This window comes from Heliangelus exortis, chromosome 15 (genome assembly GCF_036169615.1).
Source record: "Heliangelus exortis chromosome 15, bHelExo1.hap1, whole genome shotgun sequence".
Lineage (NCBI taxonomy): Eukaryota > Metazoa > Chordata > Aves > Apodiformes > Trochilidae > Heliangelus > Heliangelus exortis.
Genome location: NC_092436.1, coordinates 7,208,966 through 7,222,050, shown reverse-complemented (window position 1 = coordinate 7,222,050; position 13,085 = coordinate 7,208,966). Strand labels below are relative to the sequence as shown.

The 13,085-nt window shown below is 41.1% G+C and overlaps 1 protein-coding gene across 1 annotated transcript in view; it reads left to right on the top strand.

Moving 5' to 3' along the window:
• Positions 1–8,587: 8,587 nt before the first annotated feature.
• CLINT1 (clathrin interactor 1) overlaps positions 8,588–13,085 on the top strand; it is a 47,339-nt gene continuing 42,841 nt past the window's right edge. Inside the window, exon 1 of the mRNA XM_071759206.1 lies at positions 8,588–8,886. Coding sequence (XP_071615307.1) covers positions 8,846–8,886 — 41 coding nt within the window. The 5' untranslated portion in view covers positions 8,588–8,845. The remainder of the gene's footprint in view (positions 8,887–13,085) is intronic.

The following is a 13,085-nucleotide window of genomic DNA, read 5'->3' as shown; positions in this document are numbered from 1 at the left end:
TTCATGATCATAATGGTGACCATGCTGAAATCAAGAAAGCAGCAAATAAAAAGTAGACAGATTGTGCAAAAAATATGATCTCAAAAGAAAAGAGATGTCACCTGGTAAATATTATTATGGAAAGATAATCTCCAAAGAGCAGCTGCACACTAGGCACTTTGTCACTCAAAACAGAAGACTGTCTTAATGACTTAGAACTTGCAAACTTCTTATTTAATGTAGCCTTGTCTGAGACTCTCTGGACCAAACCATTTAACACAATCATTTTAGTATTAAATAGCTCCTACTGCCAGGATCATAAAAATATCTCCAAACACAAAAGCATCCTCCATATGTACTAAGTACAAACTGCACCTGAAAAAGCTATCTCAGACATCTCAGAAGGATCTGAGAACTTATCTTGAGTGGTTTGTGCAGGATGCGTTTGTGCTCCAGACAGCTCAGAATGGATCAGCACTTCTAACCATCTAGTTGAGGAGCCAAGCATGTTTGCAGGGGAGCACACACCACTTATAGCAGGTACTCAGCAGCAAAGAGCTAAATAGGTTTTGAAAGATCTGATTACTGAATGGTTGCCTTTTAATGGCCATGTGCTTTCTCCATGGATGGATTCATTGGATGTGCAACAATAATTGAGTTTTATCCCATGGGTGAAGTCCATTTGGCGACTTGAGTGCAGTCACTTGTCAGGATGGATTTTTCCACAAATGAACATTTTTTCAAGTTTGCATGTCTTTTGTCAATACCTTGGCTCTCCGAGGGACAGCATGTCAACTTCCTACCCTCTTACATTTGACTGGTACTGAAAATACGTCTGTTGTGGTGCTCTGAAGTCTGTTTGATGGGGAAGGCTTTTTGACAGCTTCTGCCTCTCCAGAGCTCTTCCCTCTTTGTTTTTGTTGTGTTGGGTTTGGGTTTTTCTCCTCTCTTCCCAATAACAGAACCTTTTATTCTGTCTAGGAGCAGTATTTACACTTTCTTTTTTTATTCCTATCTTCCAAAACAGCAAGCAGTTCCAGTAATGATGAACTCTATTAATAAACAAGCATCTTGAAACTTAAGGGCTGCTAATATTTTCTTTCTCAGCTCAGCCCTCAGCCTTCATCCAAAAGTAAGCATTCAGTTCATGGCAAAATGGAAGACAGTAAATAAAAGCCACACCAATGGGAGTAAGAGAGGAACTGAAACTATTGCAAATGAAAAAGCAGTAGAACAACTGGTACAAAATTAACCAGGCCATTGCATTATGGTCTTGTGCAACACACTTGTTTGACTGGGTGGTACTGCTGGCAAGGCAGAATTTTAGATCTGTCTGAATTATTCCAGAAAGGGGAGACAGGCAGTTGGAAATGAGCATCTCTGTTGTGAAAGCTATTCTCCAGATCAGAGAAAGAGCAGATATGAGCTCTCACATGGTTTTTCACAATCTAAGAATTGACAGTCCCAGACATAGCAAATTCAGTATTAAGTGATCTGTCAGGAACCTCACAGAAGAACAACTTTGCAACTGCAGATGATCAATCTGATTAATTCAATGTCTTTTAGCTGATGGTGGTGAGCAGCAAATAATCCTGAGAAAGAAGCAGTAGTAAATATATGTGGATAAAATTACTCAATGCTGCAAGAAAATTTCCACTTCAGTCCCAGAAGACCAAATCTGTATACATGCTGTTAATTCATGGTAATTTTTTTCTATTTACCATTCCTCTCAAGTTGACAATAAACCTTATCAGTTTCACCTTTGAGACTGATTCTACTCTTTTAACTTTCCTTTTATTCCATTAAAACTTCAGTAGCTCTTTTTGCTGGTGATGGTGCTTGCAGTTTGCTTTTTAAAAATACTAACAGTCAAAAGCAGCTTTTAAAGTCTTATTTTTGTAAAACATGAACCAAACTAAGTACGTTCTATGGAGGCCACTGAAATAGAGAAGAAGGATGAGGGAAGCATGGAAGTAGAAGTCACTAAAACACCATTTCCTCCTCCTAACAGAAGTTAATCATGCAAGGAAGCCTTCACTACAAGACTTGCGTTTGGATTGATGTCCTGTTAGTGTATAAAATTATGTTAACTGACCAAGAAAAAAGAAGCTCAGTAAACATTTCTTTTTAAATCTATGTGAATGGAAAAAAAAAATCAGCAGCACTTTCTTCCATTCTCTTCTTTCTAGCATGATCTAATTAAAAATTGTGGTGGAAGAAACCCCCAACAACATAGCCTTTTTAAGCATTGTCTCCTATTTTGAGAGAGAAAGCCAGTTTCTCTGACTAAAATTGGCTGGATAATTCCAGCTGGCTGAAGAGTCCAAGCCTGCCATTTTGTGAAAATGTCTCCATCTACTGTGTTTCAATCCAAGTCCAGCTAAATATTCTACAAAAGGAATCTGAAGACCATCTTATGAAGTGTTACCATGGCAGTATTGATTTCCAGCCAAATAAAAACAAGACCAAGTTTTGACTGTTCAAACACTGCTTTCATATTTCTTTCTTTTTTGTTGTCGTTATTGTGGTTTTGGGTTTGTTTTGATTTTTGGTTTTTTTTTTTGTTTTGTTTTGGTTTTTTGGTTTTTTGTTTTTTGTTAGCTTGCATCTATGATATCTGACCTTTAAGATAAAAACTTGCAGTGACTTCACTGACCATGTTTACTGGCTTACCAAACAGCAGTTGCCCCAGACCATAGCTTGAAGATGTTTTTTGATTTGCCATTTCTTTCACCTGTGTAGGGGGCTAAATGGCAGTGTCAAGAGAAAAGCCTGGAAACAACTCAGTCCTCTCATACTTCACAGCTGATGGAAAGCCTTGGAAGGGGCTTTATCTGATGGGACATGTAAGACACTTATGATAGTAGTTCATATATATGAGAGCAGCCAGACCAAAGAGAACAAGGTCTTCAGTGAACAATAAAGATCTGGTTTTCTATAGCTTTGTGTCTTGTGGCTGGATCCTCCTGTGTGTTAGAATGAACTCCCTCAGAAGCAGGAACACTGGTAACAGTGCTCTCCAAGGGGATTCCTAGCTATTCAACTGACCTCCTACTACAGCCTTTCTGCTCCTGCTACATGCTTAGAGAGCATTCATATGGTATCTCTCTCCAAACAGCTGTGCTTTTTCTCAAAACATGAGTTCATATGCTTAAGCCTGCCACCCCTGTATCTCATTTGTTGGAAATTGGCACATCACTACTTGTAAGGGGACTGAGAGACACAAACATAGAGATGGAAAGATCTCATAAGCTTTGCATGCTTCAGAAATTGGTCAAATAAGACCCTTCTGGGTTGGGATTTGGCACAAAGCTGTCTTGGACTACAGTCAAACTGACAACATAACAAATGGGAACACTTTCAGGCCATACTCAATAATTCTGACCTCACTGGTCTGGCATGTGCTTCTGGTTCAGCCCTGTTCTGCTACCAGTTTTCTGACTCTGGCCACTGTCACAGGAATTTTGGAACTTGAAACCCAGACTGCTAACCAAGACAAACCTGTCAAGGTCTGACTGTTACAAAAAGCAGAAAATGGTCTGTCCTTTTCTCCTCCTCCTGTATAGTTTAAATGCTAGAGAGGTGGATTGTTGTCAGTGAGCAAATGAACTTGCTGTAACAGCTGCATCAGAGCAAATATCAGCAGCAATCTGGATTCTTAGAATCTACAGGAGCTAAAACAACAGACTGAGGAATCTGGAGATGAGTTTCCCCAAGAAGAATAAAGATCATGCATGATTCATCCGAGACAAGAGAATTTTACTCTGAGGATCAGTTCTCATACAAAGATTCCTAAATTTCCTTTAGAAAGTACCATGTGTTTAAAGGCACGACAGAGACAGCTGTGACATCAGGACATAATTCAGTGGATTTTCCCCATAATTTACACTTCTGGAAGTGGAAACATTTTTAAAAATGTGACTCTAAAGCCTCTTCAAGAAAAGTTTTGGAATAACACCGACATCAACCTGAAAGTAAGCTCGAAACATCTAATATCAGTCAGTAGCTGGCAAGCCCCAAACCCCACATTTTCATTCTAGTTTGAAGCCATGCACACACTGCCAATTACTAATAAGGAAAAATGGGAAACCAAAAAACCCCAAGTAGTTCTGTAAAAAGTGGAACTAATAAAGACTGTTTCCCTGGGGACATCTGTCTTACAGTTGATTGGTTTGGTAATTAAATGGTAAAATATTTTGGCAGCAGGAATTCACCCCTTTCTAGACATCAGGGAATCCACAACAAAGGGCAACATTGTGAATGCCCTAGGCACAGGAAAAGCCAGAATTTACTGCTTACTGGACAATGGAGAACCCTGAGAAGAGAACCTTAACCTTCAATGCTTCCATTAAAGGCTGAGCTCAGTTGTACTACTTTTCCAGAAGTAACAATAAGGTCTCTCCTATTCTATCCTTTATTTTCAGAAAACCTGAAATAATTTTTGCATAAATTTATAATTCTCTTTGAGAACTAAGCACCCTTGCCTCATCTAAGTGAAATGGTTCAAATGTTTCAAAAGACTGTGAACAGACAGTATAGAATCAACCTTCATTTTTTCAGGCTAGGAAATAAAGCAATATTGGGGCTGCATGCAGACTGATGTTAACATTCAATACAGCCTCTCTTGTGTGGACTTCTGTAAAAAAATCTGCTAGAGTAATCTTGGCAGAAGCAGCTGAGTGAGAGAGTTGGCATCCCAGCTTCTCAGAAAAGTCACCACCTCTTCCCAGTACTCCCAGTCCTCCCCAAGCATAACACCAGCAGTTGTACTCTTGACTCTGAAGCTTAAAACAGGATTATTTTCAATTCTTAACAAAAATTTGAAGTTTGCAACCTACATTCTTTTATAGTGAATCTGCCAGGTCTGGGACATGCAAATGATGTTAGTAAATAGGTGTAACACCCACAGCAGGGGAAGGGAGAGCAGTGTTAGGAGGGATAAAGGTGAACCAGCACACATTACTGCTGGAGTCTCCTTTCCATTCTCCCCATTTTCCATGGGGAGTACTTACTGACAATATTCCCTACTACAGCCTAAACCCAGAGACTCTCTCCTGGTCTGAGTGTGATAGGGCTCATGTGCTGAGTGGTTGAAGCTTTATAGGCAGTTGCATGGAAGCAACTGAAGGATTTTGCTATTTTTATCAGGGGCTGAACCAGTCTGTGGCAGAGCAGGAAGCCAGTTTCTGTAACAGCCCACCTAGTGACCTTCTCTTTGTAACAGATGTTTGTGTGTATGGTTTGTGTTACAGACAGATCTGGATCTGGAAAAGATGCAATTGTTCAGAAAGCCCTGGGACACTAACCAGCCCACAAACAGAGAATATTATTTCAATGTTATTTCTGCCCTATTGACCAATTCTTAGAACAAAAAACTTTATGAAATTCTGACTTCAGCTGTGTAAGTGGGTAAAAAAGTGGAGCTTTCTGAAATAATGAAAAAAAAAATAACTGCTTCAAATGTGTGTCTCAGCCTGTGCCACTGCTTCACTCCTTGCCACAGTAAGATTTTCCTCTACATTCCTCTTTTTTTTCCCCTAAATTCTTAATCACTGACATCCGTTTATTGTGCATTAATATCATTGATATTAACAGCAATATTGCTCTCCAGGCATTTAGAGTGTGCAAGACTTTTTATGCACCAAATGGCCCATATTAACTTCTGGAATAGCCAGGTGCAAACTATTGCAGTGTTCAAATCACTTCAATTTTTCTAACTGCTTCTCCTGTAATTGATGGCTTCATAATAAAGAAGTCCAGTTCCTCTGCATGATCCATGTTACAACTACTACCTGTTATGATTAATATTGCAGTGATTTCAAACTGTATTACCCTCTATGTACAGCAGTCAGATCTTTCTTTAAAGGAACCACTTATGAACCAGGAAGTGCCTTCACCTCATGCAGAAATTTACATATGCTCGTGCACTTTATCAGTAGCTGACAGAATGGGCTGGAAAAATTACAGTCAGTGGTGTTGCATTCAATTTCACATAAATACCTGCTTTTTACTACACCTTAAAATTGACAATAAACACCAGTTGTCTCTCCTTGCTCGTTACTGCATCCAGACATAGCAAGTAATACTTAAAAGATTCACACTGTCATCTTAACTGCTTCTAAATTTCAGCTTCATTCTCTTCTCTGCACACATTATTCTCCAGTGACTGCATCTAAAATACTCTCTCTTTACTTCTTCTGCTGTATGATTACAGTGGGTTGTAATTTTTGCTACGTGGAAACAAAGATTTGTAAAACAAATCCAAATCAAATCAACCAAATCCTGATGGCTTATTGACTCCAAATTTAGTCCAAATGTCATCCCTGATAGGAATAGAGGGAGGAATAGGTGGAGTTGACTTCAGGGCTGTGTGCACATTACATGTTACTGGAGTCTGGATGATGGCAGCTGCCCCTTGCAGCCCATCATGAGCTGGGAGGTCTGTGCTGGGAGCTGCTTGCAGCTGCTCAAGGAAAGCAGCAGCAACCAGGACAACGATTTCATTGCACCCCAGTACAATCTAGGGGTACAATCTAGGGGTACAATCTAGGGGTACAATCTAGGCTGCAATCTAGGGAGCTTGCAGTTCATCAGAAATTTATTTAAAAACTGGATTTTGATCCAATATGGACTGAAGCCAAATCTAAAAGTAACAACATCTCTAGCAAATCAGAAAAGTTGTGTTTCTGCAAGCTGCAGAAATTATTACAATACTTTCTTAAAACAAGGATTATAAATGTCTTCTCCTACTCCTGAATACCAATGTCCTCAGTTTAATCACAGAAAAAAATGATAAGCAGATATCAAAGAGCAAGACTCCTCACCCAGCTTCCTTTGCCAGGTATTACATTATGAAATTAAGGATCTCCCTCCTCCCAGTCCATGAAGGAAAGGCAAATGGCAATCACAGAAATTGACATGGAAATGTTATATCCTGGTTCCCATAATATTACAATGAGTAATACTATTAGGCAGACAATTTTAAATGTACAAAAGGAACTATTTTTTCACACAACAGTTAAAATACAGCATGTGTTGCCACAAAGTGTTGTCTAAGTTAATCTAAACAGATTCAAAATGCAATCAGTTAAATTCATAAAACAAAAGCCCATCTATTGCTCCTAAGCAGAAAGCTTTATCAGCAATACTTCAGAACCAAGTCCCTAGGCCACAGAAAGGTGAAAATAGAAGAGATTTACCTGGGGATTGATAAATCCAGATTCACCAGTTCTTCTATTCTTTATGGAAACATCTAATACTACTGTCAGTGAAAGGATGCTGGATTTGATTATCCATTCATGATGTTCTTATACTCAGATAGATTTAACTGAGATGTTCAAGAGACAGGAGCCATGAAAGGACCTATGTAAAAAGATATAATGGGATGTCAGGGAATGGACAGGTGATTAGCTGCTTAGCAAACTTCAAAGAAGCACCAAATTTTGATCAATATGTGCAGTCTGGTCTCATGCCTTTTTTTACTCTGATAATAAAAATAAAAGGCAAAACGTTTACAGATATATGTTGCCTTTGGGTAAAAGTTTGCAGGTATATATTGACTTTAGGCAACATATGTTCATTTATGACACAAGCACACAAGCACATGTATGGAGAATATTATTCTTGATCAACTGTAACACCTAGGAACTCTGTCCTGTGACTTGCAAAGAAGTAGCCAACAGACTTCCGTGAGAATAAAACCCTCCCATCATGACTGGTCATTTAAAACTCATATTGAAAACAGATTGATAGAGAACAAAAGGAAATGTATGTAATGAAGCTGGCAATCCATATTACAACCTCACTTCTCTGACTTCACTGTTTTCATTATGGCCAGGAAGCTGTGATTCCTGTTCAATGCCCTGCATGGGCAGCATTTGAAGATGCTCTTGCAATGCTTGTTGACAAGTGTGTTAAACCAGTAAATATCCTCCTGAGGCAGCTTTACTATTTGTTATTGTTCTTGGGTGTTTTTTGCCAATTGGCTCAAGTCTTTCTTGAGAAATGGAGACAAGGTTCCTACATGTGATGTGCCGTGCTGGACCGTGCTATCTTAGCCCTCTTGCTGCATCCTTTCTTTCCTTGCTTTCATCCACTTTCCTGTGTTGGATTTTTTGCAGAGATCCCTGAAATCACGTCCTGCAGAAACAATCTCAGAAGTCCACCCAAAATTCACTGCAGTCCCTGCACCATGATCAGCAAACAGGCAATCATAAAGAGTGCTGCTCCTTGGAACAGAATTGGGGTATAACACCGTGTTTTATAGATGATTTTACACCCGTGTTTGTGCTTTACCCAGCTGCTGGCACAGCACCCTCGCCATCTGCCTCGCCTGGGGCAAGTTTACCACAGGCACGAAGCTGCAGCGGCGTGAGGGCAACCCAGAGCCGCGCTGTACCTGCGCCCCAAAGAAAGGGCAGAAAGTCTCGCTGCTACCACCGTGTCACCATGTCTTACAGAGCCCTCCAGATTCCACCTCCTCCTCAGCCTCCTCCCCTCCCCGGGGGAAGCCGCGGCCCCGCACCCCCCGCACCCCCCGCAGGCCCCGCCCGCAGCCGCCGCCCCCTCCCCCGGAGACCGAAATTCCCAGCATGCTCCGCGCGCCCCTGGCCTTAGACTCCCAGCAGGCTTTGCGGGGCGGGAGGCCCTCGTTGCCCCGCCCGCGGGAAGACTACATCTCCCGGCAGGCCCTGCGGCTCCCTCCATTTCCGGGAGCGGCGCCGCGTCCCTCGCTTGGCAGAGGCGGCGGAGAGCCGGAGCGGGCCTGGCTCGGCGGCGGCGGCTGCCCGGAGCGCGGCGAGCGGGGCCTCCCGGGGCCGGCGTCGGAGCGCAGTGAGGCCAAAAAGGTCTCCAGGGTGTCGGCGCCATGCTGAACATGTGGAAAGTGCGGGAGCTGGTGGACAAGGCGTGAGTACGGTGGGGTGCGGGCGGGCGGGGCGGGGCGGGGGGCAGCTCGGTCGTGGCCCTTTAGCCGGGCCTTAGGTTCCCCGCACCCCTCACAACATGGCCGCAGCCCCTCCCACTGCTTAGGTGGCTGTCTCGCACCCCCTCCCTGCCCGGCTGACCCCTTCTCGGCACCCCCTCTCCGTCTCTGTCCCTCCTTCCCGGTTGACTGCCCGGCCTGACCCTCTGCCCCTTCTCCCCCCGTCGCTGTGGCCCCTCCGACACCCAGGAGTGCTTTCCAGGTAGTCTGTGGCCTCTCCATTATGGCTGGCTGCTTTCCTGCACCTCTGGGGCTTATCTGGGCCCTTCCAGCTTTTGGCTAACTGCGCCTCTTTTTTTGGTACCCTCTTCTCTGCTGGAGTCCTGGGAGTGTGAGACTATTTTGGTACGTGAGCCCTTGAAATCATTCTCTGATGGCCTGGCTCTTGTCATAGCCCCGAAGCCCTTTAGAAAGAAACATGCATATCACTGAAGGAAGGAGGGGACTGAACAGCCACCTGTATACAGCAGTAAATATTCAGAGTGCTTCCAAAGCTACCACGAGCACTCTTAAGAGTTTTCCTCCTCCCTAAGGACAGGTCCCTGCTGCGATTGCCATTGGCTCCACCACCCCCAGGCCTTTCAGAGGTGGAGCATGCTGGAGGTGAAATGCTCTGTCCCACCCCCTAAACATTTAAATAGATGATATTTGCAAGTTTATTTCCTTGACTAGAACTTCCTCCCACTGCAAACCTGGCTGCGGTCTTGACTATCACGATTGCTGTGTTGCAACTTGAGAATGTGATGTTTCTCAGCCACTCCTTTTTTTTTTTTTTTTTGGCATGAGAAAAATTTAATAAGGTGGAGAACTTATCAAAGTTAATGTATAGCTTCCTTAAATAATGAAATTTCAGGGGCAGATTTGGAGAGCTTTTCTATGACTTGTGGGATACTTAAAGGAATGACTGGCTGAAGGCCTATAGTTGAGTGCATATCAATGAGACTGCATGAATTACTCTAGCTTTAGAAGTAAATGTGTGAGCCTTTCTAAGCTGAGGTTCTATTTGAACAATTTTTACTTTCGTTTCTGCAAACAGTTCTTAAACTGGCCTTTTTGTATAAAGGCAGCAAAGTTAAGAGAAGTGGCAGCTTACTCATAATAATCGAGTGTTTTCCTTATGGTCCTGTTTACCAGACTGAGGACATTCTAGGCCAAGAAACAGGTGACATTTAAAAAACACCATGAATAAGATTTCTCCTGGTGAGGTTGGTTACTTTTTACAGCTCCTTGCATGGGAAGTAGTTTCAATAATGTGGTACATGACATATACAGCAGGACAACCCTCATAGGCCTGTCTTGAGTTCCAGGACCTAGAAGGAGACTTCAAGTATTTCTAAGTTTTCCTTGTGCACTCTTATTTGGGTAGGATTAATGATTGCTAGCAGTATAGCACTGTCACTGTTTTTAAGAAGTTTACTTTCAAGGATAATTTATTAAGCCAAACAGTGTTTCATAATCTAGTTTGGAAAAGATACTTGATTTCCAAACCAGGTACAAGAAGTGGACTTTATTCAAGAAATGTTTCTGATTATTTGAAAACTTCAGCTTCTGAAAATAGCATTATCCAGATAAAGTAGATTGTGTATTAAAAAAAAAAAAATAGAGGGCAGAGGTAAGTGGAGGCTGCAGAGTAGGTAGTATTTAGAGACCTCAAAATCAGTAGTTCCACTGTGTGTGGTGCAGATTTATCATGTCTTCTGTCTTAATGTCATTACTTGAAAATTTTTGTGCAGAAGAGGCCAAGCAATATTATCTGCCTTATAAATAACTGTTGATGCTGTGAAAGGAACATATTGAATTTCAACAAGAGCCTCCTTAAAAAAAGAATTTGTTTATATGGGGATTTTGAAAACATGCAAAAAGCTTGGAATTTTTCTAATTTTGTAAACTTTGATAGCTTGGTAGTGGTGGGTTGCTCTAAATCTTGATTCTGTGTTCAGCTGATACTTATTGTAGAATTTCAACTTACTCATCTGTTTTTTTATACTTAGTCTTCAGGTGGCTGAGAGCTTGGTTTGGTCGGAAATATTTCAAGGTGGAGAACTTATATTGAACAATTTTCATTTTTTAGGTGTGTGAAAGTTCAGCAAGCCATGGTACATAGATTTTTTTTTTTTCAACATCTGCAGCTTTGTTTTAACAACAAAAAAACCTAAGAGCTGTAACCTAACAAAATAATTTTTGATTCTAAAACTTTGAAGTAAGTCAACAACTGCAAAATACAGACAAAAATGAGTTTGTATTTAGTATTACTGAAGTAGTTATTTCTGTTTTCTTGAGTGTGACAGAAATTGACCAAGTTCACTAGGTCAGTTTTTATTTGAAGGTCTCTTCACACACACCTCTGTTATTTGCACTGTAGCATTTTCTAGAAACTCAGGGGTTTGGATTAGCATCTTTTTGTGCATAAGACATATCTTTGATGCTGAGTGGTGGTCCTGTTAAGTTTGAAACTTAGGCTATGTGATAGAGTTTTAGGTTCAGACTGTTCTAAGGTTTGACAAGATATTTTTTTAGTTGTCTTCTCCCTTTTGTTATTCCCATTGTTCTTGGTTATTAATATAACTCCTTCCTCCTTAAATCTTAAATGCCTTGATTAGTTAGGATGGAAGAGTAATACCCTGTTTCTAATTGGGCATTGTGGACGACTTTGGGGCTCAAATGAAATAACTAATTTAGCTTGCCTGTGCCTTGTAAAATTTGCTTGTCCTAGGATTTGTTCTTGCAGTTTCAAAATAAATGTCAAAACTGACTTCACCTTCCAGTTTCTTCTCAGGTGGTGCAACGTGTGCAAATTCTTCAAGTGTGGAATTCTATTGAGTTTCTGTTGAGTTTCTGTTTATCTTGTAATTCAGGAGGTATAGGCCTAAATTTTCTTATTTCTTCCAGAATAAATTCTGTTCCATGTTATTTTATTGCAAATAAACTATATTAAGAAGGCAGCTTTTCACTTTTTTAAAATGTTCACATGTATGGATTCTTTTTCCCAAGTAGGTCAAAAAAGAATTTGGGAGTGAACTGTATAAATGAGCCCTCTGTGTTCAACTTGTTTGCTTTATAACAGTGAAGTCCATTTAAGTGGCAGAATTTTCTGATGGCTCTAATCCAGGGTGGTGCTTGATGCAAAGTTGGTGAGTCAGGTGGCACTTCTGAATCACTGTAAGTAATGTAGTAGACTGTTCTGTTTTACCACTGGCTTAGGCTGGGTCTTCAGTAGAAAGATGTACCCTAAGCATTTTATGCAAGAGTTGTCCAATATTTCTGACCTAATGAGCTGCTTATAAATGTCTTAATGTGACAGTGTGTAAAGGTACACATCACATACTTTAGATAGCTGGTGGGAGTGTGAGCTCTAAGAACATTTGGCAGGTGGAAAGGGTGCTGGTCACCAGCTGTCCCACTGCTCTGCTGCACGATGGGTTTTGCAGCTGTCTCTGGTTGACCTGGTGACAGAGTTCTGCCAGCTTCATAGCTTGTTCTTCAGCTCCTGTAGCAGGGGGCTCAGGTTACCCCATGCTGTTCCAAAGCCCTCCTGTAGTTGTGATGAAACTTGAGGGTAAGTGTTGTGTTTTAACTGCTTGTGAATTGCATGAGGCTGAGAATCTGCAGGCTCAACAGTACTGTGCAGATGCAGCTTGCATGAGAAGTCATATTTTTTTGTTGATATCTTAATTGGTATTTTTATTGATAATCAAACCATCAAAAGCTGCAACCAAGTATTTCCCTCCTGTGTGATAACAGAACTGGCAAAAGGTATTGCAGTCCCTGAGATAGTTTTGGATTCTTGGCTATGGAAATCTTGAGTATTATGCAACTTGGTAACTTCCTTTTTTAATTAGACAAGTATATATTGTGTTTATGTTCCCTGTGAAATTCTAGAATTCTACAAAGAAAACCCCATGGGCTTTTTGTGGGGTTTTTTTTTTTGTGGGGGTTTTTTTTAAAGAAATCAGGGCATATTAAGAAATTCAATGAAAACTTTTTAGCTTGACAGAGGCATCTTTGCCTTCTTTCCTTAGTTCAAAACCCAGACCATCACTTCCTATTCTCTCTAGTTATGTTGATGCAGAATCTGATGATTCTTTTTTTCCTGAAATGTTACTGTAGGTTGTTAACCAAAAGA